This window comes from Pipra filicauda, unplaced genomic scaffold, assembly GCF_003945595.2.
Source record: "Pipra filicauda isolate LSUMZ 115617 unplaced genomic scaffold, ASM394559v2 scaffold14_size4853619_pilon, whole genome shotgun sequence".
Taxonomy (NCBI): Eukaryota; Metazoa; Chordata; class Aves; order Passeriformes; family Pipridae; genus Pipra; species Pipra filicauda.
Window position 1 is genome coordinate 24,702 of NW_024103985.1, and position 17,863 is coordinate 42,564.

At 46.7% G+C, this 17,863-nt stretch overlaps 2 protein-coding genes across 4 annotated transcripts; one reads left to right on the top strand and one right to left on the bottom strand.

Annotated features, from left to right (window-relative positions):
- The first annotated feature begins 398 nt into the window (after positions 1-398).
- MTRFR (mitochondrial translation release factor in rescue) lies at positions 399-3,024 on the top strand. 2 transcript variants are annotated; one of them, XR_003543796.2, is made up of 3 exons: positions 399-732; positions 1,395-1,761; positions 2,689-3,024. XR_003543796.2 is itself a non-coding variant. In XM_027737604.2 (3 exons), exons 1-2 carry the CDS (start codon positions 463-465, stop codon positions 1,605-1,607), a joined length of 483 nt encoding a protein of 160 aa, XP_027593405.2. In that variant the 5' UTR covers positions 399-462; the 3' UTR covers positions 1,608-1,637; positions 2,689-3,024. The 2 variants fall into 2 exon arrangements, 1 of the variants encoding a protein (XP_027593405.2); XM_027737604.2 differs by having other exon boundaries at positions 1,395-1,637.
- Positions 2,951-17,603, bottom strand: CDK2AP1 (cyclin dependent kinase 2 associated protein 1). 2 transcript variants are annotated; one of them, XM_027737598.2, is made up of 4 exons: positions 17,269-17,603; positions 7,083-7,189; positions 6,495-6,621; positions 2,951-3,811 (listed from the first exon to the last, which is right to left on the bottom strand). In XM_027737598.2, exons 1-4 carry the CDS (start codon positions 17,474-17,476, stop codon positions 3,744-3,746), a joined length of 510 nt encoding a protein of 169 aa, XP_027593399.1. In that variant the 5' UTR covers positions 17,477-17,603; the 3' UTR covers positions 2,951-3,743. The 2 variants fall into 2 exon arrangements, with proteins under 2 accessions (XP_027593399.1, XP_027593400.1); XM_027737599.2 differs by lacking the exon at positions 17,269-17,603 and adding an exon at positions 14,833-15,128.
- Between the last annotated feature and the right edge of the window lie 260 nt (positions 17,604-17,863).

Here is a 17,863-nt window from a genome sequence, read left to right on the forward strand (position 1 = left end):
TTTAAGCATGACAGGATGTACTGTTTTAATTGATTGGTGCAGAGTGACATTTGAAAGCAGTAGGACTTGACATTCCTCATTATCCATTATTCAGGTCAGACTCCAAGGTAGAAATAACCTCTCTTCCCTCTCTTTTTTTAATATTTGATACCTTTAGTGTTTCCCAAGCGTTGGTAGGAGTGCTTATTGACTTACTGTTTTCCAGATCCCTTTCAAAATAATCCAACTATTTTAAGAAACCTAATAACATTAAGAACCAAAATTCCATTCAGAATGGTAAATATTCCAGGGCAAATGCCAGTGAAACAGTTCAGATATCCTTGAAAACAAACCTGATTGTGAAAATATTGCGTAAGATGTGCAGCCAAACTGGATCATCTGAAAACAAGGATTCTCATAGTAAACTCCACTCTCCACTTCCATTCCAGGTTTCATCCCAGAGAAGCCTGTCCTCACTCCTGTATGAATATTCCAGGTTTCTTTCATTTTCCATTCTTACTGAGAGAATTGTCAGCATGGACCCCCTGGATTTTGAGGAAGCAGCAGCTTTCCCTGCCCAGCATTCCCATGCTTCAGGCAGCAAGAAAGAGGAACTCCCTGAATCTCCTTGGACTCACTGAGGCAGAACTGGAAGAACAGTTTGTGAGAGGTGATGGCCCAGGGGGTCAAGCCACAAATAAGACAAACAACTGTGTTGTCCTGAAGCATATTCCATCTGGGATTGTAGTGAAGGTAATTATGTTCTATTTTGTTAAGGCACAAATTGCATCACGACTTCCAGGCCTCCTTTCAGAGTAAAGCACAATCACAGTGTACGTGGCACCAGGAAAAGTTTATATTTATGGTAAAGAATCTCAGCAAGAAGCACCTCTGGCTGTCAGCAGATAAATAAACTGGGGTCAGAGCTGATCTTCCTGGCTTTGCCATGAATTTACTGGTTTGTAGTTTTCAGGTAAATGAATCTTCATTGTAGCTGTCACATTCCTGTCCCCCATGGGAGTGAGAATCTCTCCTTTAACAAGTTGCTCACACTCTGCAGATCCTTTTTAAGCATTTCCCTTACCTACTTCCTGTGAATTAATACCTTGAAATTAATCTTTGCTTCCTGTCACAAGGGGAAGACACAGTTAAGTTAAACTCAAGCAGCTTTCCAAGGTAATATGGAAGCATTAAAGATTAATGCAAAAGCCAGTCTGACAAGTGCAGTAGCAATAATTATTAAAATATATCATCTGGACATAAAAGTTCCAGCTGTTATTGGTAGGAGGATGCTCTTGGCTTCGGGAGAAGGGGAGTTTCTTTGCTGTAATGGCAGGAATATACAGACTGAGAGGGAAAGCAGAAGAATAAACAGGTTAAAGTTCCAGTAAAAACATCCTGTTGTATTTCTTTAGTGTCATCAAACAAGATCAGTGGAGAAGAACAGAAAGATTGCCAGAGAAATCCTGCAGGAAAAAGTTGATCTTTTCTACAAAGGTGAAGAGAGTGATGTTTATAAAGAGAAAAAAGCATCAGAGAAGAAGAAGCAGGAGAAAAAAAGAAGAGCAAAGGAAAACCTGGAAAGGAAAAAGCTTTTTAAAGAGGTGCAACAACTGGATAAGAAATGAACATGTGAAATACTGACTTGCCCTAGTGGGGTAAGGGAAATGTGTCATTAGACCTGAACACACCTTTCAGACTAACACGATGTGGGGCTTCAGAGGCACAGCTGAAACACCCAGTGCTGACCTGCTGTTGCTGTAAAGGGATAAAAGCACTCAGGTATTCCTGCTTCTGTCTGCCATCATCTCATTAATCACACTTAGCAATCAGTTGTTCTGCCAAGTTCAGAAGATAAAAGAATCCTTGTTAGAAAGGAACTATAAACTTTCCACTGTTGTTAAGGGAGACAAAAAAAAAATTCAGTAGATTTCCTTCTGCCCAGGTGACACCTTGGGATGCTTTGTAGGGGCTCCAGCACACGAGGGAAACAGCACTAAAAGGTTCTCACTTCCCATCCTTATTCAGGCAATGCCTTCAGTGACATAAATCCTTTATAAACCAGGTTTAGGTACTGGTTGTGCTGGTGTGAACTGACCTGCTGATGGAAGAGACACCAGTCACTGGCTGCCTCCTCCAGATGTGTCAGCTGAACAAATGCTCTGTCCTGCTCAGCTCTGAGCAAAGTTTAAACAGCAGCTTTACAGACCTTACCTGCAGTGGTGCTGAGCACTGGGTGCCAGAAGGAGGGTCTCTCCTCAAGTGAGGGCTGGGCAGTCATTTCTTCCAGTTCAGAGGTAAAACTGGGTCATTACAGATAAGGAACAATGTTTTTGGAAGCTGCCTCCCAAGGCAACAGAGTCCACTTCATCCAAGCTGTGAATTAATTAACTCTTTTTTAAGTTTGCCTCTTTTGTTCAGGTATCCATAGGTCTGTATGTATTAGCCATCCCATTTTCTTTAGGATTTAGATTTTTTTTTATTTTATAATAGTGAATTAGTCATTTATTATGTTTATGCCATGCTGCAGTTGAATTTGGGCATGTTGGTATCTTCACTCATTTTGAGTTTCCCATTTTAAACAAACAAATGCAGCTGCATTTCCTTTCTCACCTACTCTGAAGTCACTGCTGAGGTGCAATTTCCTGGTTTTACCCTGTTGACAACTCCCACCTGCTTAACCAGAACTTCTCATTCATTTTTGGACAGCACCCTCAGCAGCTGCCACCAAGTTTTGGCCTTCACCAAAGACCCAAAGCCAGAGTATGGATTTTGAAAACAGAGACCCTGAACTCCACCTCCTTTTCCCAGAGACTGACTGCATCCCAACGGTGCCATGGATGGAAACTCAGCAGCAAACTGCAGCCCCTTCCCTTGTCCTTTCCTGAACTCCTGCATGAAGGTTCAATTTTTATCTGTTTGACAGTTCTTGTTTGTGGAGTGTGAATCTGATTAAAGTGACTGTACATAGTTTTAATACAAACTGTTAATGAAAATAAGCTTTATTACGTCAAGTAATAAATACATACAAAGATGCAAATAACAGTTTTAGTAATTTATCCAGAATTTTCCTTTTTTTTTTTTTTGGCAAACTTTAAACTGAAATCTCCAGCCTTAATGTAGGAATTAGCTTTCCAGGACCTTGTTATTATTTAATAGGTTTCCCTATTTTCCATATAGCTCATGCACTTTAAATGGACTTCAAAGCACTAACAGTCATGCAAATGTTTATGCAAAATGAACAAAAAAAGGAAAAATAAGAGAAGGGGGAGGTTATTTCTAAGCAGGGTCTATGCTGTATGACAAATTGTGACTTAGCAGACTACTAGGTACAGCATGCTATTCTGCATTTATTAAAAAAATCCTTAGAGCTTATGTCAAACTTTGAAAGATTGACAGTTTGGGGATAAGTGAATATAGTTGAAGGAAAAAACAGAATGAGGCTGTGGCTGGATAAGAAGAGAACTGAAATATAGCCTGGGAGAGAGAAAGAGCATTCCTCTGCATGCACTTCAGTTTCCATGTTTTAGAAACATTTTAGGGAGTTTTAACGTCTTTACAAAATGCAAACCCTCAGTAAGTTGAAAAATCCTTGGTTGGTTTTTTTTTTTTTCATTCTTAACTATACATTTTTGCAAGGGCAAAACAAGAAAGGTAAAACATTCAAAATAAAGGAATTTGTCTGAATGTTTCAAGAGTCAAAAGGAATAAGTGTTACTTTTTCTTCATGAAGAGATGGAAAATCTTGCAGCTGAATTAGTGGGCTAAGATCGTGCGTTTCGTTCCGTCTCAGCCAGGCATTCCCGAACTAATCCTCTGGCATGAATAATGCCTGCAAAAGAATTGGACATGTTTTAAATCATCCCATTCAGGTCACACTTGCAATGACAGCCCACAGGAAGGTTTATGTATTTCTGTCCCAAGTTGCCAAGGCTACCAGAGCAGGCCTCAGAAAAGGGAGACAGCCCTCGTGCCCCAAACATCAGCTGCTCCTAAACAAGTTTGCTCTCCCAAACTAGCATCATAAATTGAAAAGGGACTAAAGCAGAGCACAGTAAGATTTATAGGTCTGCAGTGACAGGCAGATCTTCATGTGCAGTGTGGACCTACTTAAAATCAAAGACTTAAAGGAAAAAAAAAAATCTTGCCTACCAGGGAGTTATTTTGCTACAGTGGAGTGACACAAATTACAAAGTTATTTGGGGAGTCATTGTAGCAAGCTCTGAAAGTCTTAGTCCCTTGGGATAATTCTCCTTGAGGATGCATCAAAATCCAAGCATCATAATGCTGCTTAAAGACAAGTTGTGTCTCTTGTAAAAATAAGAGATTTTTTTTTTATGGTGTGTGCAAAAAGTTACCTCCTAACACTGGCTCAGCTCCCAGTGGAAATCATCACCACTTTACATCTACTCTCATCTGAGAGACAGAATGTGGAATTTTCCACTACAAGTCCTGTTGCCTTGAAGTTCCAGCAATCTGGACCTTGATTCTGGAACTAAATGTAGATTTGTGTTCACAGAGCTGCTGAAAGAACAGAGCTTGAGATAGATTTTAAAATGGGAGATGGACAGATTTTTCTACAACAAAGGAGGTTCTGTTTTGCTGACAGGGCAGGATAGAAGGTGATTTCTCTGCTCAATCATGCTCCTTAACAAGGTGGAAAAAGGGCAGTGGGGCAATAGATGGGGGTTAGTCTCTAGAGGTAATGGTTTCTGTTTCTAGAAGGCTGCTAGCCCAGGTCACAGCAACTGCCTTTCCATCCAAGGAGGACTGACCTGGGACATGATGAGTGCAGGGCTTTGCAGAGGGTTAAACTGCCACAGAGGAGTAAAGCTGCAGCTGTGGGATCCAGAAACTCCTACTCACAGCAGTGTATCAGACCTGGATGTGGTGGCAGGACGCCCAGTTGATGCAGCAGAACTACTCTGAATAATGTAGAACACTGGGACTCTGGCCAATTTTAGAGGTCAGTAGGAGCGGGTGGAGCTGGGGACAGGGACTTTATTCAGGAATAACCTCCATGGCCATGGAGGCAGCAGTCACGTGGTTCCCCTCAGTCACTTTTGCTCTCACACTTGCACATGCTCCTTCAGCCATCAGGCTCCCAAAATGGAAAGAGAGGTACGTTTGTGACCAAAAGATGGCAGCAAAAAGTATTTATTTGGGATTCTTTGCAACACAGGCAAGTCACAGTGGCAGCACTGAATCTTAAACCTACATTAACCAACAAATTAAATACTCGCTTCAAGAAGCAGCAAAACAACTTTTCCTCCCCAAACTGAACCATCCAGCTCAGAGAAGGTCTGCATCTCCCCTGGTCTCTCTCAAGCTGTCCCCATTAGCCTATTGCCATTCATGATCTATTAATACTGACTCAGGCAATGCAATAAAGAGAGACTCCAGCAACATTGATTTTAGCTGGGCCAGATTCCACTTACCACTCATCAGCAGACTTTATTGCATCCTTTCCCAGAACAGCTACTAGTCATTTTATTGCATGTCACGGCAGATATATTACTCTCCCATAATGGTTGAGCCTTAAATAAAGCTTTGTAGTCTTGGGTAAATGTAAAGGATTTGCAAGGTGGTGGAGTTACTCTGTTACAATAACATTCCCATTCCGGGTCAAATGCATGAGCCAATCTCGGCACAAGGACCACGGGAAGGGAGGAAAAGGTAACCATGTTACCCTGGCAAAGGACTGAACTGGCAGCACAACTGCTGTCCGTGGCCTTTCAGGGTCATTTCAGGAGCTGGAGCACTGGAATGTCCCACTGCTCCTTCAGAAATATCCCTGCACGTCCCCTGCAGAGGACAATGTCAGGCTGATGTCACCAGTGGGGCATGCAGGGGTTTCTTTTACACTGCAAGGAAAGGGCATTTATTACCCCTTTTAGCTGACAAAGCAAAGCCACAGAGACTCATCAGCCAGCCCTAAAAGCTTCTCTGGCCCTTTCTAGTGGACTCTTAATGACACCACAATCACTCGACAGCAGGTAACAGAACGTTTATGTTTGACATCTCAGTCTGAACAGCCTTCCCTGACACCTTCTCTCCACCAGCCCCAGCGTGAATTTCCACAATGTTGTATTTCTTTAGGCAAAATGCACTTCAGTGAAGATTCCTGGGCCAAGTAGGTGGGAGATGTGTATGAGAAGAAGTAAACAATGCTTGGCTGTGTATTTTGGAGACTGGGGAGAAAAGGGAATTGAAGGGGCAAGTAAGTCACCGGGACCCTGAAAGAATGTATCCATTAAGGGTTCCACAATAGGAGTCGAGTTATTAACTGGAACTCTCTGTGTGCACATGAAACACATTTTGTCACTGTTTATCTATCAAATACAGCACAGATAGAGCATCCCAAGGTTTCAGCTGCAGGTTAATACTTCCAGTTCCATGAGGAGCTCAGGCTGTCTCCTTTCAAAGGACACAGTCGTCATGCAGTTGGACACAAGCAGTCAGTGCACAAAGTGTAGGGGACACGATTATTGTTTTAAAATAAGTTTAAAAGTTACCTCTTTTTAGCCTCTCCATCGCACTTTTACTCCCAGCATATGTGGGTCTAATCTCTTTTCCTAATTCTTCTATGATAGCTAGAAGTTCTGCATATTTGCTCTGTGGTACTTGACTGCTGCTGGTACCCTGTGGTTGAAAGGAGATTAATCTCAATCAAATACTGTAAAAACAAAACAATTACAACAAACAGCAACCGTTGACCCTGTTCCTGCTTTTTCAGTGTTGAGGTGTATATTTTGGGGAGAAGTTAGCTGGGCAGGGAGAGTGAGAAGAAAACTGTACAGAAATATTCATTTTTTAACAAATAACTTTAAAATATGTTAGAGCCCTTACTAACATAATTCAAGACATGTTTCTCTGTGACTCACACAGGATGGGACTAACAGTTAATTAGTAACAACCTCCCTCAGCACTCTGCTTAGTCTAATTTGATCCCCAGACATGTGTGAGGAAGCAGTCCTGCCATTTGGGTTTGATTTCAAACCTTGGTGGGAGGGAGGAACACCTCAGATTACAGGCCACAATCCGTGCTACTGTGCAAACGTGGGGTCAGTGATCTGATTAAAGGAAAATAAGCAGAGCTATACCTGCATCCCTTGTGTATAGCCTAGAGATGGGGGTCCATAGTCATTTATGAGCTGTCTGTATTGTGCAGACGTTGCCATACTTGTGGAGGGAGAGTGAACACTCCCAGCTGTAGAGAGAAAAGAGAGAAAAAAAATCCATTATTATCTAAAGATCAATTAGTCTGCTACATTGGGACCCGTTTTAATCACTTGTTTCTAAAGCTGTGACCTCTCACCTTTGTCTGGGATCACTAATGACATTTCTGAGTGTCACTGCAAGGAAAAGAATGGTTAAATTAATGCCTCTCTAATGTTTGCTGCACACTGGGAAATGACACAGCCTGCAACAGTATCAGTGCAAACTGTTTGCCTAAAAGTGAAGGCGAGTGTAGCATGACAGGTTGTTCTGCCCAGACAAACTGTAAATATTAAGGAGCCCTATTTTTGTATATATACATTCCACACAGATGAGTCTGATGTACTGGGCTATTTTTACTTTTTCAGTGCAAGTTATCTGAAAGTAATTTTGCAACTCAAAGTGTCATTACATGGTCAAAGCAAGTTACCCTCAGTACTATTTTCAGCCAATGCCAAAACCATTCCTAGGGAACAGTCAGTTGAGGTGGATCAGATCTGCTGCTCATTGTGTGACAGCAGAGCCGAGCGGTGCTGCCATTATTCCTCTTTGTGTGATATCAAACGTTTTTAGCCAGTCAAACTGTGCTATATAAGCAAATCAAAGGAAAAACAACATCGCTTCGGGTTACTTTTTCTAAAGTTATAAAACATTATATTCACATCTAACGAGTTTTGAATCCGGAGTTCCAGAAACTGACTCATGTGTTCATTGACAAACTGCTTCGGAAACAAAACACTTCCTCCCCCTTGCCCTGCAGTGGGAAAAATTGGGGTCTGAGAAACAACTTCTAGGTTTTTCTTAGGGGGCTTAATTATGCTGCCCATATCACAACTGTGCTGGAGGGCCTGCTGGTCCTGGACTTACACTCAGGAGCAAGGGAGCACCACAGCACTGAACTTCTTCACTCCTGCAGCTCCCGTGCCCTTGCATCCACGGATGCTGCTGCCTTTGCCTGTAGGCACAGACACAGACTGCCTGCTGTCTGGAAAAATCTCCCCCCTCACAAACTCCTCTGCTGAAAATTCCCAACTGCCTTTCGTAAGAGGAACAGATCTCATTTACCAGCCTTCATTTAAATCTAAATTAAACTGATGCTAAAAGTCACTGGGGCTCAGTACTATGTAAATCTCTAGCTTTGTTTTAAAGTTACAAGTGATTTCATTCCTATTTTCCCCTCACTACAAAAAGAAAGGGCCAGCAGTTACTCTGTAGAAAGCTCTGATCATAGTGGAACAGACTCTTGTCCTCAGTTGGGAAGTCTCTTTCCATCTCAGAATTACCACAGGATATCACTGGGGTGTTTTCTTCATTACAAGAAGAGAGCGTGTTCTCTAATTTTCACTTGTTAACCAGATGTGAAATCCCCTCCAGAAAGGCAAATTGGGCTGGTCAGTAGGTCACCTTAAAGAAGCAACATTTCTCTGTCTTTAACTGAGCTGCTGAATGTTATGGCATTACAGACCTGCATTTTCATTGCTGAGGTTTCACATGGAGCAAATTTTGCTTAAGCACAGTAAAACCCCCAAAAAACTAAACACCACACCCACAGAGCAGGGCACTGGGAAGGAACACCACAGTTGTCAGCTACTCTCTCAGTTAATTCTTCACATTATCAGCTCAAAATACACACACCAGTGTAAGATTTCTGTGTGTGCAACTCAGTATTTCAAGTCCAGATGACTGAATTTCAACAGTTCCCAAACATGGCACAACAACAAACCGCATCTTTTTTTCCAAGGACTTCAAAATGCTTCAAAAACATTAATGAGCCCCTTGTGCTGCAAGGTAAGAAGGTTTAATTACCTCAATTAAGCAGAGAAAGGCTTAAGCGATTTTTCCTCATGTACAATAAAGCAAAAGACCTATCCTGCAAAGACTTGTTCCCAAACTGCTGTTGGAAGCAGTCACATCCAAGACCTGGATGCCCCAAACTGGTTCAGAACAAGGCAGCGACCCAGCTCAGGAATCCTGGTCTACCCAGCCAGCAAAGCTGAGCTGCAGCCCATGCAAAACAAAGAGCAACTTATTGATCCCATATTGGTTAATGATAACACACTGATTAATGACATCAGGAAAAGGTTCTTCACCCAGAGAGTGGTTGGGCACTGAACAGGCTCCCCAGGGCAGTGGTCACAGCACCAAGGCTGTCTGAGCTCAAGAAGCATTTGGACAATGCTCTCAAGCACATGGTGGGATTGTTGGGGTGAGCTGGGTAACTATTCCTGGTTTTCCTTTGGTGCCTGTGAGCCAGGGTGGCAGCTGAGCTGTGCCGATGTCTGTGCAGGGCCAGGATTTGGACTCGATGATCCTGATGGATCCAACTCAGCCTATTCTATGATTTTATGATAATACAGTCCAGATAATTTAGTGACTGTTTCAGGATACGTTTAAGCAACAACACGAGCTTGGTCTGTAGGAAATAACACAGCAGGGTTTGTGTGGGTTAGAGAGAAACTCTGCTAGAAATGTGATGTGCCAGGACAACGCAGTGAATGGATCCAGGGGCTGAGCAAGAAAGTTTCACAGATCTGGGGCTGACCAAGGAAGTTTCACAGCTGTGGAAGCAGGACAGCGCTGGGCTGGTGTCAGCACGGGAGCATGAATCCAGCAGGGAGTCAGTCAACACGGAGGGATAAAAGCAAACAGGAACTCCCAAGGCTGAGTAAGGAGCTGCGGCCGGAGCTGGCTGTGGCTCCCGGTGGGAAGGAGCAGCGCAGGAGCCGCGGCTGTGCCGTGCCCGGGCGGTGCAGAGCTGTGCTGCAGACACTAGAGGCCATCGCTGAGTGCGCCGTGCCCTGCCAAGTGACAGAGCGTGGTAACCATGGTGAGTTTACCCGTTTCTTTGCAGTCTGCATCAAAAATGTAATAAGACATAATGCCATGCGCCGACCACTTTATCAGCAGCAGCAGCAGGCCCTGAGAACAAAGGAAAGGATTTGGCTTGGCCGCAGCACCAGCCTCCACACATCCATGTCAGAAGTTGTGCCAGTCAAACTCAGCTGAAGCAGGGGGGGGGAAGGAAAAATCCTTGATTTCACCTCAATTTAAGATGATGCAATCATGAAAATGAAATTAATTGGGGGGGTATTAGTATCTCACAGGGCAACAGACCCTGAGCTTTCTGACCTATCACTTTGTATGTTAACCTCGAGGAGAAGCCCTGGGTCTTGGCTGACTATTACTCAATTAACCCAAAATTCAGCTGCGTGTCTGAACAGTCTGTATATCTCAGCTTAAAAAAAAAAATAAATCACCAGATATTGCTATTATAGCTAGAAAGAAAAATTAGGCCAGGAAGTCTCACAGTCAATACCCAGTCAAAAATCAGTGTGATGATTAGGTATTCACTGGAGAGAAAAAAAGGAGGGGGGATCTAAATCGTGGTTTGCTCTCTCACGTTAAAATGACAATGGAGACAGTTAAGAACTGACAGAATCAAAAAGGGAGTGTGCTTGGTACTGAATTTCACTGACACCCTGTATCACATCCCAAATTGTCTTAGTGCTTGCTGTTGTTTAAAACCGAAATTAATACACATACTTTCCTCCCTCCACTTTCCTAATTAAATGTACACAAAACCTTGTAGATCCCCATTTATTCTTGTACCAACAATGTCTTTTATTTCTGTATTCAAGCAGAAGACTGCCACAAGCATTTTTCTCACAAAAATATAGTGATTTTCTTGTTAATCAATATTAATCTATATTAATTGAGGGGAGGTACAGCAAATAGAAACGAGATTTTGGTATCCAAATCTCCTCCTTCCAGCCCTCTCTCTGAGCCCAAATTAACACCCTAAGAGACAAAGGATCTCAAATCAATCTTTGCTTGCCTTAACTCCCACTGACCAGGAATCTTGTCATTAATTCCTGATAGGTTTGTAGGGATCCCTTCAGCTCCTTTGCTACTATCTCCAAGCCTAAACAATGATGATCAGTTTGCTGATCCAAGTTTTAATTCTTAATTCCCTTACTGCTACTTGCTGGAAAATAACTGGGAAGGCACCTTGCTGAGCACCCTGCAAGGAAGCAGCAGGAGCAGGAACACCAGGACACACTCACCTGATCCACTTCCATCAGATGCATCTACACAGCTCAACTGCCACCCTGTTTCACAGACAGCAAAGGAAAACCAGGAATAGTCACACAACTCACCGAGTTACTCATGGAGAACTGACTGAGACAAGCCAAGGGCCAATCCCACTGGATTGTGTTTCTCTACTGCCCTGTACTTTGAAAGGTCCTATAAAACTGCAAAGGCAAACTGCCATTTTACAGACTCTTTCCCCACACGAACACGACAGCGTGTAAGAAGAGATACCTGTACCTGGAGTTCATCCAAGGTACGTGGCACAGGCTGTGGAGTCTCAACACTTCTCCCTGTATTTCACAGACCCTTCAAGCTGAGGCTGCTGGCAGCATCAAGGCTGTTGCCATTTTGGTGGCTCGTGGTCATATATAGCCTATATAGCCCAGTATACAGCTCTATACAGCCCAGTGCTGGAGGTCACTGCCTCTGCCACACCTGGGGGACTTCATCTGCTTCAGGTGGTGGCAGTTGGATTCCTGACCCTATGAGGTACAAGACAACAAGGCTGGAATAGTTTAACTGAGAGGATATAAATTGGTCTGTCCTAAACCGGACAACTTTGCAAGAAAACACATGAGAAATGCTCCTGTAATCTGCTCTGACAATGCACATTGTGAGGCATCCTCGAGCACCAGGGCAGAGGTAAAGCCTCAACCAGCACAGCCATTTCTGCAGTGCAGATCTCAGCACAGCTGGAGAGCTTTGGCTGACTGCAGGAATATTTTATTCCCGAGCCCTCCACGCACTTTGGTGTAAGTTCAACAAGAACTCCTTGCCATCCATGGACACCACATGTCTACACAAGTATATCCACTGCACAGCCAAGCCACACACTGAATTCTAACAGGACTTGCCAACCCAGAGTGCAAACACACAACCCCCATTTCCCCCAACCTTCTCATAAATTTTTTAATTTAAAATAATGGACCCTGTTCTCATTTGCACAAAACATTCCTTATAGCACTAGCTGTGAAAAATGTATTTTCACCCACTATTTCTCCTTTAAGCAGCCCTTCTGGAAGAAACAGACCTTTCTTTGAATAAAACTATTTCCTTTTAAAAAAGCGCAGTGCGCAGACACATAAATATGTTCTCAAGAACTGGGACATTCTTTATCAGAACAGCCAGAGGCCTTGCTCTTTTGATCTGTCACACTCTGGGCCTTTCCTCGAGTACTCTTGTGCTATTAAATCTTTCCATGTGGATAATGGTCATGTTTTATGTCTCCTCTTCCTACCCTCCTGTCTTCTTTTTTTATCAGAAAAACAAAAGCCAGTCCCTTGGACTCCCCACCATTCTTCTTTTCCAGCTTAAGCTATTTCTACATGAGCAAGTTATTTGGCACAACAAGGAATAGATCAAAAGATGAAAGCATTTGGTACGTGTACACCACATGTAGTTGGCCTGAGGGGGTATGACTTAAGGTTAGATTTTAGTCTGGTCCCCCAGACTATGGGGGTATGGTTCCAAGCTGTCCAATCTTTGGTTTGGATCTTTGTGTCCCCATTAAAAGGGATGCAGCATCAGCACTGCACAATTGGAGTAGAGCTTCTGGATCATTTTTATCCGAAAGGAATCAAGTTAGCATGGACCAAAACCATTCTGCAACTCAACCAGCATGTGATGGGCGGGGACCACGTGAGGATTTGCTGACTGTGGAAACCACACTGTTGCTCTGAAGTAAAACACTCAGGTAGGCAAAGCCAAAAATGCCAGTTTTCTAAATGCCCAAACAAGTCCACCTGAAAATTGCTAATTCTGAAACATGTTTAGCGAGCTTCTTTTCAGACCATTTTCAACTTCTCATGGACTTCCAAGAGATCAGGGATCCAGCAAATTTCAGTTTGAATGAGAGAGGGGACTATATTTCCTAGAAATTATCTCCTCTGCTCAGGCACGAACACTTTGCTCTCTGTTCTGCCTACAAAGAGTATTCTTTCCAGTACTCCCACTCCAAAAACAACCTCTCAATATGGACAACAATATCAAACAGAAGCTGTCTCTGTAAAGGGTGACAAGCAAGCCACGTGCTCATACAAGTCTGCACTGCAGTGTAATAACACAAGGACCGGCCTCGTGTGCTGGAACCGTTTCTCAGGAGTGAATGGGACTGGTCTCTCCAGCTGTAACCTGGAAATTATTATGTTTCACCTCTCAGTGAGAATTTGCACTTTTCCCAAGAAGCTGCTGGTTGCTGGGAGGTGTGGCAGGTGCACCCACAGCCCTGCTGGTCCCCAGATCCAGCAGTGTCTGTTGGACAGGTCACCACTTGTTCCTGTGGAGCCAAGACACGGCTCCTTCCCTTGTCCCAGCCTGCTGGAATCTGTGCTTCCAGATCCTACAGACAACAGTTTTTAGCCTTTATTACATAAACAGGATTTTGTCTCAAAACCTGACGTTCCTGCAAGAATGACAATAAAACTAAAGGAAAATCCCAAGTAGTTTCTCCTGCTGTAGCTTCTGGATCTTAAAACTCCTTTTCTCTGACCTGTGCATACTCTGAACAAAATAGGAATGCTGAATATCCACTGAGCCAGAAAACACATGGAAACAGGGCAAAAAACAAACTACAGATCAGTTCACAGCTGGTGTAAATGTCTCTATTCCACTTAAGTCAATGGAGATGCACTACTTCACCTCAGCTCAGCAGCTGGTCCCGTACAGAGAAACAGTCAAACAATATGAAACACAAGACAGATGAGGAGGAAACAGCACTTCCTAGGATTCAGCAGGATAAGGAAGAAAACAGAAACAAATCAAAACATGGTTATTAGAAAAGGTAATAAAGGTTCCCCTGCGACACTGCAGGGTCAGGTGAGGCTGGGAAGGTAGACCACAGCACTGCAAGTCCCTACCAGAACAACCTTTTGTAGCCCAGGCAGAGAAGGTGCTTGTGCAGGAGATTAAATGGGGCTCCCCCAGCACAGGCAGCTTGGATCTGACAGCCTGGGATGCTACAGCCAGAGCCCAATTCCTGAGCACAGCCCCTCCAGGAAGATGACTGGTAATTCAGACAAAACACTGTAAGCCCAGTGCAGCCACCCTGGGCCAAGTGTCAGCACTGCTCTGGGCATTGGGGAAGAGGAACAGGCACCAAATTCTGCTGTGACAACACTATCTCGTTCCCTCAGCCTGGTGCAAGGCAGAGGAGTCAGCACCCGGATACTTCCAGCATCCTGAGTCACTTGTGGAGCAGCTGCATTTTCCTCACCCACAGTCATCCCCAGATCTGCCGACAATCCATGAAGGCTTCCTCCCCATATTTCCTCCCACACACAGCTCCACTCCCTCTGGACTTCAGTCTAGGACTGGATTCCCAAAACATGCTCCCGTGCAAGAACAGAGCCCAGTCACCCACCAACCACAACTGCTTCATCTCACTGATGTGCAGCTTAAAACAGAATTTTGCAGAGTGGCCACTCTCAGCCTAAACTTGAAAGGAGTTTGCTCTGCAGCAAGGACGCAGCTCCGGGAGCTGAGTCGACACTGTCTTCCCAAATACTCCTGCACCAGAAGCCCTGCACTGCAGGGAAGCAGCATTACCTCCCAGAGGAAAATCCCTGTGAGATCCACAGCTGCCCAGAGCCCTCCGTCGGCCGAGACCAAAATATTCAGCATTCATACAGAGAGGCTTCTGCAGGGCTGATTTCAGGCCAAAAGGGACAGATTTCCTGTTTTCCTCTCCTCTGCAGGACGGGGCGGGGGGGTCCTTCACCCCAGGTTTGGAAGCAGACCTAGGATTTATCCCCCTGGCTGGGGGGCATTTAATTTAAGCACAATAGAGAAGCGGTCTCCTCCAAATCAGAATTAAGCTCCAGAAAGGAGGGGGCCATTTGCAGTCATATCACTCTGAATGCGATATGTGCAACTGCAAGGACTGCTTTGTCTAAGTCCCTTGGCCTTAGGCCACGGTGCTGGCAATACCACCAGCTAGAGGAAGAGCTGGTGCGTGAGGATAATGGCAGAAGACGGGGAGGGAAGAGAGAGCCCATTTTGGATTCAGAGGAGGACGTTCTTTCATTGAAAAGATTCTGGGGGTGTTGAGGATGATCCGAACTCAGAAGAGAGGACAACTTAGACAGGAATAGTTCCAGCATGACAGCAAACTGCTGCTAACTTGCCGTTACGAGGCAAAAAGGAGGACTGGGGGGGAAGGGGAAGATAAAACTGCATGAAAGAATCTAAAGCCCTGCTCGCAGCCGGAGCGTTGGAAAGCACCGACACGGCAGCGAGAGGGCTGGAGACAGAAACTTCCCCGCTCGGCTCGCATTGTGCGCGGCATGTCTGAGCCGGGATTTCGCAGTCCCCGCTCGCAGAGCAGCCAGACTCGGATCCCCCCCACAGCATGACCTAATCCCCACCCCTCACCCACCATCGCAAAATACCACCTTTGTTTTCCCTGCAATTTTACGGCTGTTCCGGAGAGCAAGGCACAGGTTCTCGTGGGAGCCGACAGGAGAACGGTTTCCCTTGCTCGGCTTTGTTTTGTTTCTTTTTTATTTTTTTTTTCCCCTCCGGTGACACTTCTGCTTTTTGTCAAAAATCCTCGGCACATCCCCTGCTCCCTGACCCTTCCACAGAGCAGCGCTGGGGCCCACGGCACTCCCCACACACGACCCCGGCACACGGAGCCTTTCCAGCTCACAGCCCCACCGAGCTCAGCTCCACGCAGGATCAAAGTGTCTGAGGCACCGGCACCTCGGCTCATCCACCAGCTGGCGACGATTCCTTGCAGTAAAATAAGATTGTTGCTCTCCTGGCAGCTAGAACAGAGGTGCATCTCGGTGATCCCTTTCGCTCATCAGCCTCCCAGGATTACAGCCACTAACGGTGCCGTAAAAATCACCCAGGCTGATTTGTCTCCCTCTGAAACCCAACTCCAAAACTTTTTCTCGGGGGGAAAAAAAAAAATAAAAAAAATCAGCCTGATTTGTGGCTGGGGATGGTCCGATGCCAGCCCTGCAGGCATCGGGAATGGGAGACGGGAATACGGTTTTTTCAAGTCAGAAGCAACTTCTCCATTTTCGTGCTGTTTAATTCGAGCCAACGCGCAGAGATTAGCGAGATCCCCTCCAAATATCCCACAGCGAAGCAATTGCTGCTGCGGCTTTGTTCAGGCTGCACCGACTCGCACACGGGGACCCGATGTACGGCAGCACCTCAGCGCCGGCAAAAACCCCCGGCCGGTGCCTTCGGAAACCGCGGAGGGAAGGGAAAAGCGGGGGGATGGAGCAAAAAAAAAATAAAGACAGAAAGTTAATGCTGTCAAGGAAACTTTTTAGAGAGGAAAGTTGAAACTGCTCGCGTACAGATCCAAGGACGAGGGAGTGATTTTGAAAAAGGAGCTTTTTAAGAAACAGTGCAATTCCCGTGTGCACCACACCCCCCCTCCTTCCCCATCTCCAAATCTCCGGCGAGCGGACAGGGCTCCCGCGCCCGGGATGAGGGGGAGACTCTGAGGGGGGAGCGGGGCTGGGAGTCTCCCCGAGGCGGTGCCGGTGCCTCCGGCGGAGCTCCGGCGTCCGGGGCGACCCCTCGGCCCCGCGGAGCGCGGCCCCGGGGCGGCCCCGGCGCTGAGGAGGCGTGAGGCGAGGCTGAGGCGCGGGGCGAGCGGCCGCACTTGCGGCGTCCCGCCAGCAGCGGTCCTCGCTGAGGCGCCGCCGGAATATTCCTGATCCAGATCAATCAGCCGCCCCGGGGAGCCGAGCATGGAGGAAACCCGGCGGCCGGAGCCCCGGAGCGGCGGCGGCGGCGCGGGGCCGGGCGGGCGCGGTGCCCGGCGCGGGGGCGGGCGCGGTGCGGGGCTGGCGGTGCCGGCCGGCGGGGCGGGCGGGTGCGGGTAATGGCGGCGCGGAGGAGCCGCTGCCCCGCCATACCGGACTGGGCACAAACTCGAGTCCGGGGCTTCCCCCAGGTGCCGGTGCGGCACCCGCCGCTCGCCTCCCCAAACTTGCCACCCAGTTGCCGCCGCGGACTTACCCGGGTTGAGGGGAGTCCCGGGGATGTGGGCGTTCAAGTTGGGCTTGTAAGACATTCCCAGAGACATGGCCAGCGGGAGGAGGAGAAGCGTCCTGAAATTCAGCGAAGCGTCTCCGTGTCTCCCAGACACTTTGGGTTGTTTACAGCAGTAGCAGCACCGGCAAATATGGCCGTCAGTTATATTGACACCCACAATGCAATATATCATCCATACATCATGAGGAGACGCGGATCCAAAAACTTTGGGGGAGAGCCGGCAGCCACCCCGCCGCGGCCGCCCGGCGCCCCGCGCACCGCGGCGCGGAGGGCGGGGGCGCGGCGGGCGGGGGCGCGGCGGGGGTGCGCGGCCATCCCCTCACAGACAATGGAGCTCCCCTCAGGGAGCCGCCGGGAGGGAGCGGGGCGGGCGGGCGGGCGGGCGGCGGCGGCGGCAGAGCCCCGGCGGCGGCGGCGCGGGGGGGCTGTTTTAATTAACTTCGGAAAGTTTTGGCACAACTTCGCTTTTTTTTTCCACCGGGCTGTGCCCGCGGCGGGCGGCGGCCCCTCGCCAGCCCGGAGCGCCCCGGCCGTCCCTCAGGGCGGCCCGCGCGCCGCC